Raw genomic sequence first — 22,552 nt, forward strand, 5'->3', positions numbered from 1 at the left:
AAGCAACGCTGAGGGCAGGGAAGCAAGTAAACACGCTGACCACCTGCCCCCAGCTTAAACACCTGCTTAGGTTTTACTGTCAAATAAAATCAATCTATTTTTCTGGCGGTTGAGCATCAGAAAAGAGAGCCGCAAGCCCCACAGAGGCTGGCAGCGGTCTCGGGCTCCATTGAAAAAACTGACTTCCCACGCTTTGCCCACAGAGGGCATCCTGCACACTGACGCTGCGCACTGCCGGCGAACGCAGCCGCCGGGAGCCTCCTCCGTCCCCTCTGTTCTCCCCAAGCCGTCGCCTCTCCTCCCCCACCCCCCTTCCCGTGGCAGCTCTGCCCGATCCAGTTCGTTTCCCTCCGGTCTCCACATTTTCCCTTCCAGCCGTCCACTTCTCCGGATCAATGGAGTGTACGGTTCCAACTCCCAGCTCGCACACCGCTGGCGGACACCCCGGTAACAAGTGAGAGCTCTCCGCCCCGCAGCCCCCTGCCTCCGCACCCGCAGTTCCCAAGCCTCCTGGAAGCACCAGCGGCCCGCCAAGGAAGCCCTTGCTCGGATTTTTCTCCTTAACTTTACCCCACCGACGACGTGCAGCTGGCCTCGACCTTTGAATACACAGCCCAGCCACGGGATGGCTCCCCGTCTCCTCCTGGTCCCTGAGGATGCTCTGTGAATTGATGCTCCGCCAGCCCCGGGGACAGCCAGCCCTCTTCCCTCCTGCTCCAGCCGTTTCCTTGAGTTAGTTTTCCCAGGTTTTCCCTGGGCTTGGGATCTCTGGGAGCGAATGGAACTTTTTGCTGCCTCCTTTGGCTACTGATTCTGTGCGTGGACAAGGAAAGAGGTTTCGAGGCAGAAGAGGCTCAGGGGAGGTGGAGGAAGAGGACGAGGAGGAGGAGGAAGAAGAAGAGGAAGCCGAAGGGGCTCGGCGCGAGTGTGCATGTGTGCATGCGTGTGTGAGTGCATGTGTGTGAGTGCCGCCGCTGCCCAGGACCCCCGGCCCAGAAGGTGTTGGCTGAAATATGGAGAATAGTCTTGGATGTGTTTGGGTACCCAAGCTGGCTTTTGTACTCTTCGGGGCTTCGCTGCTCAGCGCGCATCTTCAAGTCACCGGTAAGAACCTCCTTCCTTTCTTCTCCCCGCGCCCCTTTCCTTTGCCTTTTCATTTTCATCTGGTGACTCTCAGAACTGGGGCGGAGGGCAGATAACCAGCGCTCGCTCTGTCTCCCACGATAAAAGATCTGAGAGGTTTTTTTTTTTTTCTTCTAATTTTATTATTTTTTTCCATCCCCTGGGGGCGGAGGATATTGTTAGTGGGGGAGAGAGGCGCCCCTTCACTCTTTGAAAATCGGCTGCTCCTGGCGTCTTTGCTTTTGTAAATACTCGTGTTGACTTGCAGGGCTGGGGCAAGTGATGAGCTAGATTGGATCGTGAGAGCTTCCGAAACCTGCGAGGGGGTTCGGGGCTCTGGAGGCAAGCGGAGGAGGACATAGAGGGGCTTTGAGGAAGTCGCGGGATGCAGGTGGTGGGGCTGAGGCGTTTGTGAATGCGGGAGCCTGTCGCCTGGGTTTGCGTTTCTGGACTTGCTGATTAAGGACCAGAGAAGGGTCTGCTAACGTGTTATTGCTTTTTCGGAAGAGGGGCCCACGGCGCTTAGAAGCGCAGAGTTGCCTGGAGAAGGGAGGCGCGTTTGTTTTCGTTTGATTTTTCAATGGCAAGTGCCACGCGGAATCGAAGTCTCCAGATAGCCCAGGACATCTCCAGACTGCAATGGGGACTATTGAGAGGAGGAGTGAGGGCGAGCCTGGCTCCCTGGCCCTGGCAGTTGGCACACACAGTTTCTGGTTTAAAATGTCAAAATTGTTTAGAGGTGGCAAGGGGTAGAACTGGAGAAAAGGGGATGTGAAAGCTGCTGTGGCTGCTGCAGTCTCGCAATACGGAGCTGGGGGTGGCCTCGACGGTCGAAAGGAAGAAAAAAAGAATGAAGCGTCTGCTTATAACGCTCTCTCCTTCTGCAGGATCTCACCCCAGATATCTATCTGGGCACTGGGATGCGCGGGCCAGGCCTGGTGGAGAAAGAGCAGAGCTGTGGGCTGGGTTTTCAAATCCCTTCGAAAATGACCTTTTTGCAAATGCAAAGGAAAGGGAGGCGCACGGGTAGGGCCCCAACCTGGAGTAGGAGAGCAGTGACCTGCACCTAGGAGATTAACAGGGAATGAAACTCCGTGACAGCAGCCGCCCTCCCGCCCCCCAATCTTCCGCAGCCGGCAGCACTTGCTTTCTTGTGCCTGCTAAATGCTGCATGGCCCAGGGTTGTGAACACGGGCGGAGAATGCGCCTCTCCGGGTCACGAGGGACTGGGGCAGCCAAGCGCCTAGCCTGTCCGGGGCTCCCCATGCCGGTGTGGCCTCACGCAGGCAGCAATCTGTTGGCGCGTGTACACGGACTCAATTCTTCATCCGTGTTGGGCCAGACAGAGCAAGCGAGAGTGGAGGGGCGTGAGTGACTGTGTGTGCGTGTGTGGCCCCCCGCGCGCTCCCGCACACCCACCTCCGCACGCCCGACCGCCCACCCTCACGGGTCCCTCGCCACCTCCTCCTCCAGGCTCCTCTTCGGCAGAGCTTTGTCTCCGGGGAAGGTGGGCTGGGGACCTGCCCCACCGTAATGAATAGCTGTCTTTAAAATTCCCTGCTCGCAATCTGCACATGCTGGGTGTCCTGAAGCTTCGGACTCTTTTCTTGCATGGAGATTGAGTTTGAACGCACCCCAGAATGTTTGGGGGGTCGCCTCCTGCTCGGACTGGAAAGGGGAAGTTGGGACCCCGGGGGCCTAAAGTGTGCTGGTTTGTCCCGCGTGAGGCAAAGTGTTCGAAAGTGAACCGTATTATCGTGTTAATTACAAGACAGTAATTTCAAGCCTTTTCCCAGGTGACTCCTGTCTGGGAAGCGGTGGAGGGGATGTGGGTGAATGGAAATGAGTATGTGTGTTATTAGTATCTAAATATATTAAAATAGCCCCCCGCACACTCTTGTTTTTTTGTTCAGAGTGAGGTCTATAAACTGTGTTAATTTCTTTCTCAACACACAAGCCTATTCATGAAAACGCAGGCGGCAATATACAAGGGATATGCTTATAGATGGATTTATGGATCTAAATCTTAAAATTTGTCTGCCCATCAAAAACCGTTTTTGTTGTTTGCAAATGAGTTGCGATGCAGCTAGTGCAGATCTTAGGAAAGTGGATGGCGCCCTTTTAACGTACTCAAAATGCAAATCACTCTGTTCTTAGCTCATTAAACTGAGCATCACCTCTTTCTTTCAGCAGCAACTTCCCGGCTCTGAGGCGTTGGCAGGGAATTGGATAATAAAGGAAACATATTTCACTCTCTGAAAGGACCAGTAGGAGGTGCCCTTAATAAGGCCAAGCGTCTAGTTTACTGACAGCGAAATTCCCTTTCTGCAGGGTGTTCTTGAAGACTTTGTTGATTGGTAACAAAGGGTTATGGAGAATAGCACAATAGCCCTGGCCCCTTCCCCACTTTCTAAGTAAAGTCTGAAGCTGATATAGAGTCATACAAAGCTGTTTTGATACAACAAAAGTGATCCTAGGGTAGGGTCAGCAGAGGGCGAGGACTTGATGCTGGGGGAGGAGAATGGTGGCTTTATAGTTGGGATTTGTAAAGATGCCATCTTCTTCTACACTTGGCATGAGGCACAGGCAGAAGTACCAAGTAGAGTCTGGAGGTCAGGTAAGCCAGAAATTTTACATGTTGGATGAACGAAGTGGGAAGGACACACGTGCGATCATTCTTTATGCACATTTGGATGCACAAAAACCTGTGAGTTCAGGGGACCTGGGTATGGTGCAGAAAGACTTGCTGATGGTTCTGCCGACTCCCTTAATGTTCTCTCACCTAAGTGGATCAGGTGCCCGTCTGGGTTTGCTGTGGACTGGAGGGAGTGTGGCAGGACCTGAGGGTTCCAGGACAGGCCAGCCATCCACTCCTTGGGAGTCTGGTAGTATAAATCACCCATGACCTGTCACACTATCCATTTCCTCCCCAGTAGCAGCTGCCCTCTGAGTTATGAAGCATGTGAAATGGCCACCACATGTGTTCTATGTGAATATATTAGGCTGGGTGCATTTGCTTTAATGCTCTTAAAAGCTGGGCTGTCTTGAGCTGCTGATAGGCACTTTCTTGTCTGGAGATTTATAACTTCTCAGCATGTAGGATTACACATTTATTCTCTGGTGAGTTAACCTCTTAGCATACTTCCCTATTGTTTTCATTGTAGAAGAAAACAACCTAACTTCCTCACTGAGGCTCTGCTCTGCTTTGCCCTGGAGTATAGGGCAATGGCAGGCTGTGGTACATTTTTTAAGGCAGTGGGAACATGGCATGAGATACTGGGGTGGGATCTGGAGGGTGGGAGTGATATTTACTCATTTCTAGGGATGGAGGGGATGATAATTTCTCTTGTATGCTGTCTTGTAATCCCATCTCTCCAGTTATCTCGTGTACATCTTTCAAAGAATGAGATGTTTCTTCATGATTGCGTGCCCTCTTTCCATAGACCCAGTCAACTGGGATTGTTTAAATACCCGTGACTTACTCCTGGGATGGTTCCAGCCATATACAGTACCATCCTCTCTACAGCCATGACTGTTGTCCTTTGGAAGCACACCTTAAATGATGTCTTGACTTGTTGGCCCAATTATCTTTACCTGCTGCCTCACGTTTAAACATCAGTACTGAAGTTTTTAAGGAGGTTATGCAAGCATTTCTTATTGTGGGAGACTATGTCCAAGATGACATTTGAAAACAAATTGTCTTACTATTTCTTTGCAGAAGTTGCCTGTGAAACTTCAGTCTTTGCCTGTGAAGCTTTCCCCTCATGCTTCCATCAGCAGCATAACTATTCTTTTAAAGATGTATTCATTTCTGTTTGAAAGGCAGATTTGCAGAAAGGAGAGATAGAGAAGCCGTCTGTTTGCTGGTTCACTCTCCAAATGGCTGCAACAACCAGAGCTGAGCTGATCTGAAGCTGGAAACTAGGAGTTTCTTCCAGATCTCCCATGTGGTCACAGGGTTCCAAAAATGTGGACCATCCTTTGTTGTTTTCCCAGGGCATTAGGAGAGGACTGGATTGGAAGTGGAGCAGTCAGGACGTGAATTCGTGCCTAAGAGGGATGCTGGTGCCATGGAGTAAATTAGCGTGCTGAGCCTCAGTGCCAGGTCTGTAGGTCTAAAACACAAACACAGAGTCTTCCATCCTCTCCTAGTCTCTTTTCCTCCAAATGTGTAACTATGAGGGTGAATTATGATAGTTCTAATTATGTACAGATATTTGTGACTTCACTGCTAATGAATTCTTCCTCTCCGGCATGAACTGTTCCAAGTTTCCAATGTGGTCCACATTGAATCACAGGGGCAGGCATTGTGGTGCCATGGATAAGGCTGCCACCATCAACACTGGCATCTCATGTAGGCATCTGTTCCTATCCCAGCTGCTCTGCTTCCGATCCAGCTCCCTGCTAATGGTCTGAAAGACGCAGCAGGAGATGATCTAAGTACTTGGGCCCCTACCACCCACATGTGAGGTCCAGATGAACCTCCTGGCTCCTGGTTCAGAATGGCCCAGCTCTAGGCATTGCAGCCATGTGGGGAGTGAACCAATGGATGGAAGAATTTTCTTTCTCTGCCTCTCTTTCTGTGACTCTGCCTTTTCAAATTAAACAAAATTAAATGATTTTTTCTTAAATGAATTTGTAGTAAGTGAAGAACACATTGCAGTTTGACTCATTTTTCATGGGGGAGACTGTCTCTGATGACCATCACTAAGATGGACTGCATATGTAAATTTTAGGAAAACTTAGCTCTGGCTTGGGAAAAAAGAATGAAGAATGGCTTAAAGTTGCTGAGAGTTACGTGGGTAATTAGCTAATGATTAAAAAAAAATCACTTGGTTTTGGAAGAAGATACTCTCATCCCTAAACTGGAGTGGTAAATATTAAGCACATTCATAGCTCACAAAATATAACCTGGAGTGGTTTTTATTCTTTTTCTGCACGGTGCTTTAGACATTACATTTTTCTGAGTGATCAAGACAGTCATGCCTTCATGAATCGTAGCTTGGAGTCTTGCTAATTCATGATTGAAACATGCTGAATTGAGTCTGCACCCAAGGGCCGATGAACCATTCAGCAGCCTGCCCCGGGCTGCTTGCTTCTCCCCAGTATGTCCCTGAAGAGCCCCAGTTGCTCATCTCTGAGCTGTGCAGCATCATTCCTGCCTCCCTTGACACAGCTCAGGAAAGCCTTTCCATGATGAAACCAAGTCCTTGCTCTGCGGGCATCATGTTGAACATGTTGTGTTACATTTCGCCAGGTTACAGGGATTTACTTGAAAAATAAAATTTTAACTTCTCCTAAGTGCTTCTTTTTAGTAGAGAATTAAACTGTACTCAAACAGCAGCTATGCAGTTTTCTGTTGGATGTTCTCAACCAATTCTTTTACAGCTCTGGAACTCACATGCTCAGGAGGAGACACGAGGGAGCCCTCCGGACTGCTATGTGATACCAACTGGGACACACTATGTTTTCACCAAGGCGTGGCCAAATTGGAGTAATAGAACTTTAGTGTTCTTTAAAGTAACTTACTTATTTGATACCAATTTCTTAATGATATTATAATGTCAACAGCGTTGTCTTGCTCCAATGCATTCAAGATACTTACCTTCAGAACCAGAGCAAAACTAAGGCAAATATACATTTAGTTTAGAAAGGATGACGAGTTGGGCACTTGGGCTAGAGGTAAAGGTACCCACAGGGGTGAATGGTGTACTTGAAAGCTCTTAGGTTCCACCCTGGCTCCTGACTCCAGGTTTTTCTCCCCCACTCCCTCAGTCCATGAAGTCTTTATTAAAGCAAAGACCTCTTTTTCTCTTGTCATGTTCTTACAATTTTTTTTCATCTAACATTTCTGCCTTACTTTTTCATGTTGATGTGATATTAATAGAAGCACAGATTTAATAAAGCTTGCAAATCGAGTTTGAAGAATGTAATGATATTCTTTCCTTACACCTTCCTTCACCACTATGCTGACTCCCACGTTTCTGCTAGTGCAGACCCTGGGCTCCTGCTGCCTCTGTGTGAGACCTGGGTTGACTGCCCGGTCCTGGATTTTCCTGACTTATTTCCTGTTACGGCAGGCATCTAGGGGAATAAACCAGCAGATGGGAGAGCATTTTCTCCCTCTCTCTCTCTCTGCTTCATGACTAAATAAGTAAATAAACAAACGGTCAAGCAATCCAGGTAATTTTCCCTTCAGGCCAATAAAAAAAGAGTACAAGAGAAAATTACATGCAGCAAGTGCATAATAGCCAAGACATAAAATGCAAATTATTATGCACCTTTATAATTGCAGCACTCAGGTAAATTACAGCATCATTTAGTAGGCTGCTTTTGGTTTCTGCACCCTACAGTGTTGATTTCTTATATTTCTGAGGTCATTTTTTCACAAGAAGAAATACAGGTAGGTTGATTGATGATCAGAATTACTATAGAGCTCTAAATTTGTTTTATACATTTTAGCCTGAGGTTTAAAAACAAAGTTCCTTTAACTCCACTGTTAAGTGGAAATATTTTCCTTGACAGTTTGGAACTGCCTAAACTCTGTCCAATGATATGGTTTAGAAATACATGAAAAGTAAATGATTGATTATACCTTCATTTTTACTATTGATGCTAATGTGTCAACGGTAACACTAGTTCATACTACTTTTTATGAATTGTTCCAAACAACCTTATTATTCACAGCTTTCCCATCTTGGGGGAAAGTTCCACTAGAAAGTTCAACTAGGAAACACACAAATCTTTCCATATGTATTGATCATAGTTTTAAATTATGACATGACTAAAAGGGGAAAGAATTTTTTTTCTGTTAAATCTCTTGAACCCTGCTCTTATAATAGACTTCCGGTTTTGTGTTGTACTTGATCTTAGTGTCACAAATGCAAATTCTATGGCTCTTGGTTGCTCACGCTTCTCCAACTTCCCAAAGAGGAATTCCTTTAGACCATTTATAACTGTTACATGGAACTTAATAGTGGACGTTTAATACAAATTGGAATTTGTTTTCTTGTTCCATGCTCATCATTTAAGTATTGGTTCTTCTCAAAGGGGCACTCTTGGGAATCTATAGGACAAAAATGCTCCTCTGAATTAATTCAATCATTTTGCTGTTATCTAGTTAAAATATCAACTCATTAGGGAATGATGACGTCTTAAGAGGGCTGATCCTGTAACATTATTCTCAGCCATCTCAAATGTTCCTCAATCTGCCTTGAGGAATATATAAGTGAGTAGAAGAGTTTAAAAGTTAGTATATTTATGGATTTTTGAAGGACTATTCTATTGTAATAATATAAGGGAAATCAGTGGGAGGAGGGAAATTGAAGAGACAAGGAGGGAAAAATCCCTGAGCCAATGGTACTGTGTGATAAAATTAATTAATTAGTTAAAGATGAAGCTAGTGTAAGTGTGATCTCAAGTCATTTGTCTTATTAGCCAACATTTTTTATTAAAAAACAGCAGTGTTTTACATTTTACTGTTTTTGTTTTTCGGTCTTTTAGAAATCTTTCTCCACTCAGTTGCCTTTTAAGATGTATGTAGAGATGTATGTAATAGATCTAACAGAACACTAAGAGTTGCTATATGCATTTTGTGATATAAAATAAAAATTAAAAAGGGGATAATTGCTGGAGATTTTATCATATGGTACTTTTCAAATGTTTCTTCTGAATAACCATGGTTTCTTGTTTTATTTTCCAAAATATTTTAGGGGAAAAAATGAGTTATAACTTACATTTAGTATACTACCTCATGACCTCCAGTATTTCTTTTGCTAACCTTTGACCTGCTCAGATATAGGGGAGCAGGGATAGTATTATTGGCACAGTGGGGTAAGCTGCTGCTCATGAGGCCGACACCCCATGTGAACACTGGTCCGAGTCATGGCAGATCGACTTCTGATCCAGTTCCCTGCCGGGAACTGCCGGGAAAGCAGCAGCAGCAGCACACAGCCCAAGCTGTTGGGTCCCTGCTACCCGTGGGAACATTCCAGATGGAGTTCCTGGCTTTGGGCTTTGTCCTGGCCAAGCCTTTGCCATTATGACCCTTTAAGGAGTGAATGATCAAATGGAAGACTCTCTGTCTCTCTCTCTCTGTGATGTGTGTGTTTTGTTTTTTTCTCTCTGTGTAATTCCTTTCAAATTAAATAATGTTTTTTTTTTTCAAGAAGAAATGTTGCAATTGTGTTTAGGTAAGAGAAGAAACTCTAGATTAGGATTTCCATTTCACCATGGGCTAAAGGAGGGGGTGAGCTGGTTGGTTTTAATTAATGGGGTTTTAGCATTCTTGAAATTTAATGTGAACTTTGATGCCATTTGTTCCTCCTGCAGCATATTTTTCTTGTTAAAGATGATAATGGATTAGATCAGTCCTAATATATTGCTAATTCCAATATTATATGACTTATCTGAATTGTGATCCCTATTTCATAAGCTGTATTTGGTAGAATTATGATGATAATAATAGCAGTTCTTTGTATTTTGGGTTAATTCACTTCTTGATTTCTGTAGTTTTGGGTTGTGTGTGGTATGCATGTGCCTTTTTGTGGCAGTTTTTTCTCATCTCAATCTTAAATGTTCAAAGCAGCAGTGTTGTCATTGAAGTAAATATTTGCTTTGTTATCTAACTTGTGTTTTGGCTAAACTTTAAGTTTTTAACATCTGCTTGTATGGAGGAATATGTCTGTATTTCTATCTGCTGTGTCTTTGATTTTATTAGCTTCAGTTCACTCAGTTTACTGTTAATGGGCTTTTGGGAGCACATATGTATCATTGCCAGTAATGCTGCTGTGCATTCTTATATATGTCCAGGCATGTAAAATTACCTCTCTAGTCACAGTAGGGAATTAGGAACAAAATTACTGACCCGTGGAGAAGACGTGGTCTTTTTTAGGTGGTTATGACACATTGCATCTACCCAGACTCCCAGCAGCCTGACATGGAAGTTCCCTGGGCTTTGCGTCTCCTCCAGTGTTTGATGTTTCCTCAGGCTTAAACTGCCCAAATAGTGTATGTAAATTAATATCACATTGTGGGTTTAATTTACATTTCCCTGATTGCTAATAAGCATGAGCAATTTTTTTTCACAAATGCTTTAGCCATTTATGATTTTAGCTAGATAATTCTGTGCTTCTGTTCTCCAGCTGAGCAGCCATTGGCTCTGAGACATCCCATCTCATCAGTGGTTATTCTGTTTCATAAGCAACTTTGTTGCTTTGAGGCATAGTTGCTACTAAGTTGTAGCAAGCAGTTGGTTAATGACACATCATGTTTGCTTTAGTCAAGTTTTACAGGATGCACACTGACTCAGAACTGGACAGGAGATCTTTGGTTGCTGTGAGGTTATTGATTATCCAGGCAATCCTTCCTTTTGTCAGATTTTTCTCTTATTCTGCTTGTTATAGACCGTAGAGGTTCTGTATTCTCATGTGCAAGGGAGCAGGATGCTTGGGCTTCAGGCTTAATAGGAACATTGCATAGGCCACCATCATTGCTATGCTTGTAACGTACATGGCTGAGCTTCATACACACTATTGCTTGTTCATGTGCCTTCTCTGTTTTTTTAAATTTTTATGTTTTTTATTTTATTTTATTTAGATGTTCATCTAATTATTTCACTTGCTGCCTTTGGAGTGGGCCGTGAGGGTCCCTGGATGAAGAAAAGTGTCTTACATATGCATAGTGGCCTATCTGTCATGTTGACTGCAGTGCCAGCTCATTGGAGATGTGAGCCAAGGCTGAGACCTCAAGACATACCCAGTGAGGACCACCTGCTATCCTCAACCCATTGCTCCCGCATTTTTCTGGGTCTCTTGGGGTTCCAGGAGCATGGGAATGTAAATTAGAGAGAAGCTGTGCAATGTTTTCCCTTTCACTCCTGGTGTTTGGGCAGATCTATTCCCTGCAGAAAGATTGCTAGATATTGTGTGTCTCTGGTTTGAGGGATCTCCAGGGATGCTTTGAGGACTGTTTCCCTTAAGCTTTTTAGTAGCCAGTGGATTTTTTTTTTCCTGTTTAAATTTATTTTCCAAGACGTCCTAGATAGATTTGTCCTCTGTGTTCTCTCTGTCATCCCTGGCATTGGGCTCCTGGCTTCCATTTTCTCCTTGTGGTGATACTCCCCTTCTGTGCTGAAACATGTTACACCATTCTGGTTACCAATCACTCTGGCCTCCTCCTGAGTCTTAACCAGTCTATAACTAGTTAGTTTACTTCACCTTCCTCATACCTCTCCAGAAGTGTAGTCATATTCATTTCTCTTACCCAAACTCCCGCTAATTTGCTTATATTGTTCTGATAATCAGGGGCTCTTAATTTAATATGTTCTTGTGAGATCTTCTAAGTCATATATTATAAAATGTAGAGTTAGTATAGTTTTTGTGTTACACTACCTCCAGGAGCACACATTTGTCTTAAAACTTGTGTTCTCTTCTTCCAGATAGGACTACCGGTGGTAGCAAAGTCACCAAGATATTCCAAGGACCACATGAGACCAAGGATTTGATCCAGGTTTATGGTTACTGAGCATTTGCCAAGGGTTACAAGGAGATGACTGGGTAATTTAGATATGTTTCTGTCCTCCAAAAGACAGACGTATGGAGAGCTAAGCAGGAAACAATACAGAAGAAAATACTCATTAAGGAATGTGTGACAGAAGCTATCATGTTTATACATTATATCATTAGCATATTAATATTAGCCAGGTGGGCTGACCGTTAATTGATTCATCCCTGTATTGTTAGAGAAACTGTAGACTATTTTGCAAACCTGACAGCTTGTTGCTACAAATACACTCCTGGACTTCCATGACACTCTCATGTTACTTCTGTTCAATTTGTCCCAAACACTGGGTTAAGGTGGTGATGGAACTTGTAACCTACTGTGATAGAGATGCTAAACAATTAACATATATGAACAAACCCACACTTTCAAATGAGATAAGACTTAAAAAACTTGTAAGAGAACCCCCACAAAAGGTAGATCATGATTTCCCTGAGAAAGTAATAGTTAAATGGATACCGAGGAATGAATTGACAGGCAAGGGAAGAGATAGAGTAGCTGGATTGGAAGTGGGTTATCCAGGACAAAAAACCAATTCTCCCATGGGATGGCAGTGTCACATGTGGTTTGTGACCCGCTAAGCTACAATGTTGGCCCTATTGCTAATTCTCAAACGTGCTTTGTCATAACCTACAGCTGCTCAGAAGCCCTTGAGTCACAGCTTTTCAATGTCACAGATCCCAGCACCAAGTGTGCCATGAAGTCAGTCTACTGCCCCTCTCTGGACATTGAGGAGCAGCGCAGCCCTTTGCATGGTTGCATGGTTTGATCACAGAGGGAAGGCGGAGTAAAAGCTTGTCAGCCTTTAGGCTTGGTTGCAATATTTAACCTTGCTGAATGTTACCTTCAACCTTTATCAAGTGGAGATAAAAACATCAACCTCTACATTCCAACTCTGAATGGACATATCGTTACTCCAACAGCTATATAATACATCTATCTCAGTGTCTGGCATTTGCTATGTTTTTCCAAAGTGCCACCTAATATTATCTTAATGTGTGCTACATTTGTCCCAAAGTAGTTTTTACAAATATAAAAATTCATTGGAACTGGCTGACCATAGCATACCTTGTTTTATGTTGCTGTGGTTTTAATGACTTAGAAGCAAACTAAGATAGTCCCAAGGGAAAATATGAAATCATCCACTTCTTTGTTTAGTAGGGCCCTTGTCCATACTTGACCTGGATTTAGAGAGTAACAGGTCCACCTAATAGGTACTGACTCCATGTAGTGCTGATCCAACTTGGTATCCTATAACCCATCCTTGTTGATTTTACATACAAACTGTTTTCCTTTACTGATTTACCTAGTCATTCACATCTATTTCCTACAGGGCCATTAAGACATCCTTGCTTCATTAATATGTGGTACTGGCTATCTTCTTTTTTTCCCTGCATGTAGGGTCTTGTCTCTGGAGGAATGGCTCTCAGTTTCACTGCGTACCAATGCCCAGCTCTTCCTCTGAGAAAGGACTCAGGCACAAGTATTCTTTCAGTTCTTCTAGGGGGGTCCAGTGTTCAGCCAAGTCTGGGAACCACTGTTCCTGAGTGCTGTTGTTTCTGTATGATCGATGGGCCAACAATATTGGCATTCCATAGGAGGTGATGAGAAGTGGTGATGTTCAGAAAATGCCCAGAGATGCTCAGTTAGAATCCCAAGTGATGGACACCACTGCCCTGGGGGTACTGGATGTGGCATAGAAGGATAATCCTCTCCCTTCGCATGGAGCTTCTGAGCAGGACATTAGCCTCCAGAATGGGTCTTGCACTGCAGACTACTCCAACCACCAAACAGTATCCGCATTTGCAGTTTTATGACTAAAATATTTCATGGCAAAGGCTGTGACATGCTTCATTTTGCTTGAGATTTAAAGCCCTTGAAAATGCTGATTGGGTGTTCTTCCTGCCTTTCCCCTTCTTTTCTCATCAGTGCTCAAGAAGACCCAATTTAAAGAGGTCTGCTGATTTTGACTTCATTTTTCTCCTGCATCCACTCTCTTTCCTCCTGAAAGATACTCAGACTTACAGAAAGGGAAGGCAGTTGAAAGGGACATTAGAGTCTCTGTACTTCCTTGTCCCTCCATTGCTTCCCTCTCTCTTCTTGTTGTCAGGTTCATGATGCTAAACTCACAGTCATGCCCAAAGGAAGACTTGGAAGGGGGTGACCCTATATTGAACCATTGCTGTTTGAAGATATTATTTAGGGCATGGAACAGGTGCACATTTGCCTGGGCCTCAGTGGCAGAGGACATGGGTTGTAACTGAGGGTTTTGAAGACTAAAGTTGTATGGGGAAAAAGCTCAGTGTGCGGTTTTGAAGCTTTTACTCTGCAATGCCGGGCAGCTAGATGAGTATTCGCTGGCCTGTTCTACATCACAGTTCACAAGAAGAGAACGTAGGGGCTCAGCTGTGCAGATTTGATCAATCTGAATGGAAATCACGACTGTCCTGCCTGGTGAGAGGAGTTTCTGCTTAGCTCCTGAACTATAGGCCCTTTTCTGGTCTTGGTGGAAAATGAGTAGGGCTTTTGTGAAATGTTATGTAAGGCTGATGTTTTCTTTCTCCCAGAGTAAAAGTCTATTTGTAGAGGAGTGAGCTGCCTCTCAGGGAGAAATGCAATTCTTACACTGTAGTGGAGGAAAGAGAATTTAATCATTTGTCAGGAAGGCGTTTAGGGCAAAAAGGAACAAAATCCCAGACAGAGAGCAGACAGAAAGAACCTGGGGCATCAGAGACTACCCTTGTGCTGGACCCAGCATTTCCATCTTGTCCAAATTCCCAAAGAAGGTACTTGAGTGTCCACAGTGAGGCAGCCCCAAGGTAACTGGAGTTGTTGGTCACCCTGAGTGGGGTAACCATAGTGGGAATGAGGAAATGTTTGAATGGTTGTTTGCAGGACAACCATTCAAACAACCATGTTGTTTTAACTAGTACCTTGAAAAGAAACCACCGGAAGTGTAGCAACGCTTGTTAAAAGGGGGCTACTAGGGCAGTCTGGACACTGGATTGCTAATTTGAAGATTTAGAACCCACTTCTACCTTAGCCATGATGTCTGGGTCACTGAGGTCTTACCCAGTAATCCTGTCAAATGTAATGGAAGACTATTTGGGACGAGGAGAAGAAGGGAGGTGGGGGCATGGGAGAACAAACTACTTAGGCAAAAATACCTGGGGTGGTAAGGAAATGTATTGCCAAAGTCATGTCTAACACTTCTGCGTTGTGTAACCCTGTGCCTGTTGAAAGACATTAACTAATGAACCTGTATATGATGATTGCTGTCAGGTGTGCCGTGTGCAGCGGCTGAAGCTGTTCTTGTACATGAGCCTTGCAGAGTTCAGTTGAGGATATGATAAACTGCAGTTACTCAGCTTGTAACTAGAGAAAGGTTTCTCTACTTCCCTTTCCTCCTCTACCGTCTTTGTTGGCCTACTTTCCCTATATTTGCCACTACTCATAATTTTATTGGCCACATTCCAGAGTGCCTTGATAAATTACAAAATGAAGGAAATCTTGCAGATATGGAAATGCAAGTGTATGAAATCTGTGGCATTTTTTTAAATTTCTTTAAGCCCTGTTGCTAATGCATTTTAGGCATTTATCGACTCACAGGGAGGTATATGGAACGAGATAACAGGTGAATAATCATTTCCTACAAGGTGAGTTTCAGTGTTTGCTTTTTGAAAACCACCCTGACAACCTAAATGAGATTAAAAAAGTATTCTTTATAGAAGTCAATGGAAACTAAGACAATGAGGATATAGTACAACCTGGAAAGAAACAACATACATTCCCGTGTTCTGAAGAGGTCATCCCTCAGTGAAGAAACCCTGCGGTTTCTTGAGATGATCTTATTTCGCTGTTGAGGAACCTGAGTCTGAATAGTCAGGTAAACTTCCAAATCACAAATCTAAGAGTGGGACTGTGAAGCATGAGCGCACACTCCCGGAGGTCAGCCTGGGCTCTTGCAGCATTTAATCAAATGGTTCTCATAGTTTCTAACGTAGTGAAAACCATTGCTGAATGGATTGTGTTTCTTACAAAAATATGTTACTCGAAAGGCTTGTCATAGTCATTGGCGCACAGCTAAGCACTAAGCTCTTTCTGGGTTGTTTTGCTTTTGTTTGCCATGTGTTCGGTAGATGTTTGTTAAGGTGATGTTTTATGTGTTATATTAGTTGGTTCCTAGGTTCTATTTAAAGTGCATAATGTGGGTCAGCAGTAGAGTTCAGTGAGCTCAACTGCTGAATTCCCATGCTGTATTCCAGCTTGCCATTTGAGTGATGTTTGTTCCACTTCCAGTCCAGCTTCCTGTAATGCCCCTGGGAGAGCAGCACAAGATGGCCCAAATGGGGCACTTGACACCTGTGTTAGAGACCTGGGTGGATTGACTGGCTCCTGGCTTCAGCCTGAAGCAGCCCTGACTTGAGGTGTGAACCAATGAATGAACACACACCCTGTCTCTCTCTCCCTCCCTCATTCTTTTTGTCATTTTGCTTGTCAAATAAATCAGCAAATCTTAATGAGTGCAAAAAAGGCAAAAATACAGACAGATTACCAAAGCAATATATTACTGAGAACCAAGTACTTTGGAGCTGCAAATAGGAGAGAGAAAAGAAAACTTTCTGAAGAGTTTCAGGAATGAGAAGAGACAGGGCCTGGAGGGCAAGACAATTGGAGAGAATGAGGTGTCTTTCTATGTGGACACTGTCCTTTACAATCCAGGCTCTGGAAAAACCAGGAAAAGAGAATGATGGATGGGCAGGCATTTTTCACAGCAGTGGAGATGCTTGCATCCCATCTGAGTTTGAGTCCTACCTCTGCTTGATACCCAGGTTCTTTGTGTGCATAGTGTGGGAGCCAGTGGTGATGTCTGAAGCACTTGGCCTTCTGTCACCCATAAGAGAAGTCTAGATTGAGTTCCTCCTTTCTAGCCTGGCCTAGCCACTCCTGTTCTGAGTACCTGGGAAATGGGCAGATGGAGAATCTCTTCCTGTCTTCTCTGCCACTCGTACATGCACACATGTGTGTGTGTGCGCTTATCTCTGTGCCTTGCAAAGGAATACTTGAAAGAAATAGAAACAATAGTGACACTTCACCACTGACAGTCAGCCACCCACTAAGTGCTGGCCCTAGTTCTTACCACCAGCTCTGAGTCCCTGTTCCCTGGCTGCCTTTCAAGCAGATTTGTGATAAGCTGGAAAAGGGAAAGAAGAGAGAAGTGACAAGGTCATTTGTGAAGTAACTTTGGCAGCATAAATAATGTAATTTTAGAATGAAGAGCTCTTGCCTGCAAGGCTTTTCCTAATAATTTTAGGGAGGTCTCCAAAGGACAAATGGCTCAGGCAAGTGCAGATACCATCACACACTGCATTTGGAACTCTGAAATCTTGGAGCTGAGGAAGCAGATTTAGGCTCTTTTGGAAGTTGATGTTTGCATGTTTTTCCTTTCAGCACAGCTTCAAGTTATAAGGAAGAATTTGGTTCAGAATTTCAGAACACTTTCTTTAAAATGCACGAAGGTGTCTGCTGTTGTTAAGGCATTGCAGTACATTTTATAGTCGATGTGAAGGAAGCCCAGAAGTGGCAACTGAAATAGCTCTTCCTTTCTCCTTTTCCCAGATAGTTACATACGGTTATGATAATAATTGACAAATTAGGATGATGTTGATTTGTCGATGTCTAATAATTTACTCAACGATCTATTATCTAGACTTATCAAGTGGGAAGAACAGGTAATTAATCTTTCATGTTTTGTTAGTGAGGCTGTGAGGAATGCTGGTCTGTTATTTGCTTAAAAGTTTATAGATGCTACCAGTTTTGGAAGCAAAACAAAGATCTGACTTTAAATATTTAGACTCATCAATATGTATAGAACATCTTCCAGGAGTGTATGTGTTAGAAACATGCACTTAGATCTTGGTTTCTGATACCATTCTGCAAAATCTGTGACCAGGAATCTTTGAAGTAGCAAAGGCATTTCCAACTAGAAAATACACATGGTTTACTTAGAGCATTTTATAGTCAGAAAATCTTTAAAAATAAATCCTGCAATGACAGATTATGTCCAAGGGAGCCAGTAGGTAATTGAAACAGCTTTTGGTGGACAAAGCTGAACACATTTAAGCAGAAAACAAAAAAGTAATTCTGGAGTATTATCCCAAATAGAAATGTCCAGGAATCCGTGCTGATATGCACAAACAGCAGGGAAATCTCCATTGCAGAAGAATTCCGAATTATTTGTGTAGATGTTCCATTCATAAGATGGTAGACTGTAACTGCCATTCTGTGAGTTGATTGTGCTTCCAGAATGTGCAGTCTGCAAGGTGGACAAGTGGGGAGTGGCCTGACAAGAGTAAGTCTTGTTGATGGTAGGTACTATTGATAGGATGTAATGAGAATGGCCCTTTATTGTTGTGGTCCTCCTCCTTTCAAATTCACAACCTCAGCCTCATCATGAGAACAATAGTGAACAAAGCCCAGCTCTGAAAACTACCTGGCTAGAACTCCTCAAAGCTGTGGGGTCTTCACAAACAAGGAAAAGTTAAGACACTGATGATGATAAAATGTAATCTGATCACCTTACTGTGAATGCAATCGTAGGACAGAAAGATAGATTGAATCTTAAAATAGAAAAAGGATTTTAGGTAAAAATGAAATAAAAGCTACATGAAGTATGGACTTAAATCGTTATTGGGCACCAGTATTGATATACAAATTCGCCTAACCATCCCACCTTAATGTATAATGCCCTGTTAATAATAGAGGGAAATTTGGTGGGAGGGTATTGAAATATTTTTGGGTTAGACTTAAAATTTTTGTATAAACCCAAAGCAGTCCTAATACTGAAAGTTAATGTATAAATTACCACCTCATTTTTAAAGAGTGGAACACCAAAGAGAATATTTAATCTCATTGATCTTGTATCTTCCTCTTTAAGGATGATAATGCCATTCTGGTAGGGTTATTTTGAGGATTGCCATTCATATTTCTGTATCTATCAATATCCCTGGACATTCTTTGTGGTCTGGTCATATCAGCACTGCACGTAGGTAACTTTAACACACATTCTTCCTGGCTGTGCTTCCTACCCAATCAATGAGAGAACGTGTCTAGACCGAGAGAGGCAGGGAAACAGCTCTCTTGACATACTTACCAGGTGATTCATTCGTACATATGCTGAATTTTAAGAGGCACTGTGGCTTGCTGTGTGTTCCCCCTAAAAATGAATAATGGTAGCTGTGTACTCATTGAGAATCCGTCATTGTTCTCAGGATATGATTTCTTTCAGCTGGACTTGAGTTTAACTCAACCCTAGAACTTTCTAGATGGATAAACTATGGCATATACCCTGCCTTTCAGCACTTTAAATTCCTAATCTTTAAGGAAGATAGCAATCAAGAAAGCATTTATAAATTTCTTTTTGAGAAAAGTGCAAATATTTAAAAATATTATCCAACATGCAGTAAGCTATCGCATGAGCATACCACAATTAATCTGATCACAGAAATCAGCATTATTATCTAAATAATTCCTTATTGTCATTAATACTCCTAACCCCCTAAAATAAGTTTATGCCCCCTACATTCCTTTCCTTACATATTCCTAGGAGCCTAATGAGAGTTATCACGAGCCAGTTGTCCTCTATGTGGCAAGGCCACACACCTGACAGGCTGGTAGGCCTGCAGGCCTTCTTCCTTGTCCTCAAGTGGTCATCACCATTCCAGACATCCCAGATGCTCTGCTGTACCACTGCTGCTTTACGTAAGTCCACCGTTATGTAATGCTTGCAGATCTTTCCAGAGTAGAGTCATAACTCTAAGCATTGACAATGTCTCAACACTCCTTCTTTGATTGTCAAAGTTGTCATATTGCTTCTGTCCCTTGCTTCACAAAATTTCTTCCAATACTGGATATAATCGAGGTCTGTAGCTATTCTCCACCTGGGAGCCGGGGTCAGTGGAAGATCTGGTAGAGCAGCATGTGTCACATGACCTACTGTGTCCCCAGGTTGCTGATGCAACACCTTTGTTGAGTACTACCTAAATTTCCCCTGTACAAATGGTGTTCTACATGTAGGTGTCTGGTTCTCTACATTCTTACAATATGGGGATTATCATCAGTCATGAGGCATATATATAGATTCAAAAGTTTAATAATAATAACTAGCATCTGAGACTGTTTTTTGAGTGATTTAGTAGTTACTGCTTATGAAATTGAATTTCCCAATTTTGTTTTCTTTGAAGATGTTTGTTTTCATTTGCTTAAATGGTAAAGCAACAGGAGTGAGGAGAGGGGAGAGAGAGAAGGAACAAACAAATTTTCTTGTGCTGGATCACTCTCTAAATGCCCTTAAGAACCAGGTTTGAACTAGGCGGAAGCCAGGAGCCCGGAACTCCATCTGGATCTGCCTCATGGTTTATCGGAGCCCAGGCACATGGGCTGTATCCTGCTACTTCCCAGTGTGTGTTGGCAGGGAGCTGGGTTGGCAGGATAGGAGCCAGGATTTAAGCTGACACTCTAGAATGGTATGTGGCAATCCCAAGAAGTGCCTTAACCTATTATCCCAGTGTCCTCACCCCTTATTTTCTTATTTAACATAGGAATATGCTCTTTTGAGCAGCAAATGGGCAGCTAAGATTATTTTTCAAGATGGGAGTGATTGTGACAAGTTCTGCTGAATGACACAGAATCAGGAAGTTCCTCCCTGTTTCAGAGAATGCTTGCTTGCTGACCCAAGTGCCATCTTTCTGCTATTTTTTGTTTTCTGTCTAGATAATAGAATTGAGGGCTGGGGCTGGCATGGTGTCATGCAGGTTAAACTACTGCCTGTGATGCAGGGTCCCATATGAGTGCCAGTTGTTGTCCGAGCTGCTCCATTCCTGACCCAACTCCTTGCTAATGGCTTGGGAAAAGCAGTGGGATATGGCCCACATGTTTAGGCCTCTGCCACCCATGTGGAAGACCTAGATGCAGCTCTTGGCTTGGCTTTGGCGTGGCCTTCCCTAGCTGTTGTTGCCACTTAGGAGTGAAGCAGCAGAAGGAAGATCTCTCTCTCTCTTCCAAATGAAATACAAGCATTTTTTTTTTTTTAATGAGCCACCTTGTGTTGTATCATCTATCAAGCACAATGGGCAGTGGATGAGAAAATATGAGTCATGATGATATTGTTGAGCAACTATACCATCTTTGAACTGAGTGGGACTGAAGTCTCTTGTTTTAAGCTCCTATGGTAAGGCTTATGTCCTGTGCAGCCACATTCAGTCTTAGTGGTTGTACATCCCCACTTAACTCACTATTGAGGATAAAACATTGAGGAAGGAAGTAATGCCCTGTTACAGATGGGAAAATTAAAATGGCAAGGAATTAACCAATTTTCCTTGACTGTATTCTGGCAAATTGCAGAGCTATAATTTAAATACCTCTCCAGACCGCATGTCCTTAAATCTATGCTATAATTCTCAAATAAAGAATTGACATCGTTATTATGCTATTGTTATTTTTATCATTCACTTCTGCTCTCGAAATGGATGATGTTGTCCTATGAGCCATTTATTATTTAGATGTTTCTAGATTATTGAGTATCTAAATAAAAACTCAATTTTCTGTTAATCATTTTCAAATGTCACAGTTCCCGCTAACAAGTTATAAGACAGCTTCATGCACTTTAATTTCCTCTGAAGAAGAAATCCACTGCCACCTTATAAAAGACTAACATTCCAAGTACTGCATTGGAATACTAACGCCCTAGCTTAACAACCAGATGAAGCTCTGAAATTCACATACGTGTTGCAATTTTTTTCCAATTGTAGTGTAAGACAATTTCAGATAGTTTTGATGTATTGGGTAAATTAGGCCAACAAAGTGCTGTGCTATGTCTTCATTAAAATAGGAGCTGGTGATAATGCAACCACGTAGCATGGTCTTGCAAGCTCTGAGCTGTGCGCATTCAGTAGTGTCTCCCTACTTGTGCTGAAGTTGGCATTTGTGAGCAGCATATAATCAATTAATCAATAATCCAATTTTCTCTTAAAGAGATGGTGCATCATTCAAAAAAAAAAAAAAGAAAGAAAGAAAGAAAAGAAAAGAAACCAGAATCATTGTATGATTCTATGAAAAGAACCATTTTAGCAAGGAAACTGATTTGAAAAACATTGAAAATCTTTTCGGGGGGATGATGATTTTGCTTAAGCGCAAAGTAAAATTGAATACAAATGTTCAGTTCCTAGGCCATCTTATTATTTTGCAGCTGGTAGCAAGAAAAGCACCAATTTGAGATTGGTAGAAAGAAAGCACTGCTTTCCCCCTGAAGAGGGACATATTCATGGTTTATATATGAAATGCACAGCAAACCAATCCTAAGGCTTATAGTTTAACATTGATTAACTCTGTCCAATTTGTACAATTGTTTGGGTTATACTCAGTTGCCTAATTCAGCTTACATGATGTACTGCAGCAGGATTCAGTGCTGCTCGGATGATACACTGACAGCCATGTGCACATGAAATCTGTCTCTCTCGAAGTTTTATATATATATATATATACACATTGAGATCTTTTCTTTATCATAATTTCTGTCCCAAAAGATATTTATGCTTATTGTGGAAATCAAGTGTTACATATAAATGTATGACTTAGAGAAGTAAATTGCCCTATAAATCTATTCCTCTAAAGTAAAAACAGTGTTTGTTGGTTTTGCTCAGTCTTGTAAATCTGCCACACAATTACTGTGAAACTTGAGGAAAGCTGATGTTTACTTTTGTGCAACATTGAAATCTGATATATTTTTGTAGCAAATAAGAAAGATGTACATTTTGGCACATGCAAAAATAACTCCCTAGAATTCTTTTAGACAACAAAAGATAGAGAAAAA

The 22,552-nt window shown here is 42.8% G+C and overlaps 1 protein-coding gene across 1 annotated transcript in view; it reads left to right on the forward strand.

Moving 5' to 3' along the window:
- The first annotated feature begins 1,013 nt into the window (after positions 1-1,013).
- The window catches only part of DCC (DCC netrin 1 receptor), an 891,673-nt gene continuing 870,134 nt past the window's right edge, over positions 1,014-22,552 (forward strand). Inside the window, exon 1 of the mRNA XM_040984736.1 lies at positions 1,014-1,104. Coding sequence (XP_040840670.1) covers positions 1,014-1,104 — 91 coding nt within the window. The remainder of the gene's footprint in view (positions 1,105-22,552) is intronic.

The sequence above is a fragment of the Ochotona curzoniae genome, unplaced genomic scaffold (genome assembly GCF_017591425.1).
Source record: "Ochotona curzoniae isolate NIBS_2020 unplaced genomic scaffold, NIBS_Ocur_1.0 contig_43, whole genome shotgun sequence".
Taxonomy (NCBI): domain Eukaryota; kingdom Metazoa; phylum Chordata; class Mammalia; order Lagomorpha; family Ochotonidae; genus Ochotona; species Ochotona curzoniae.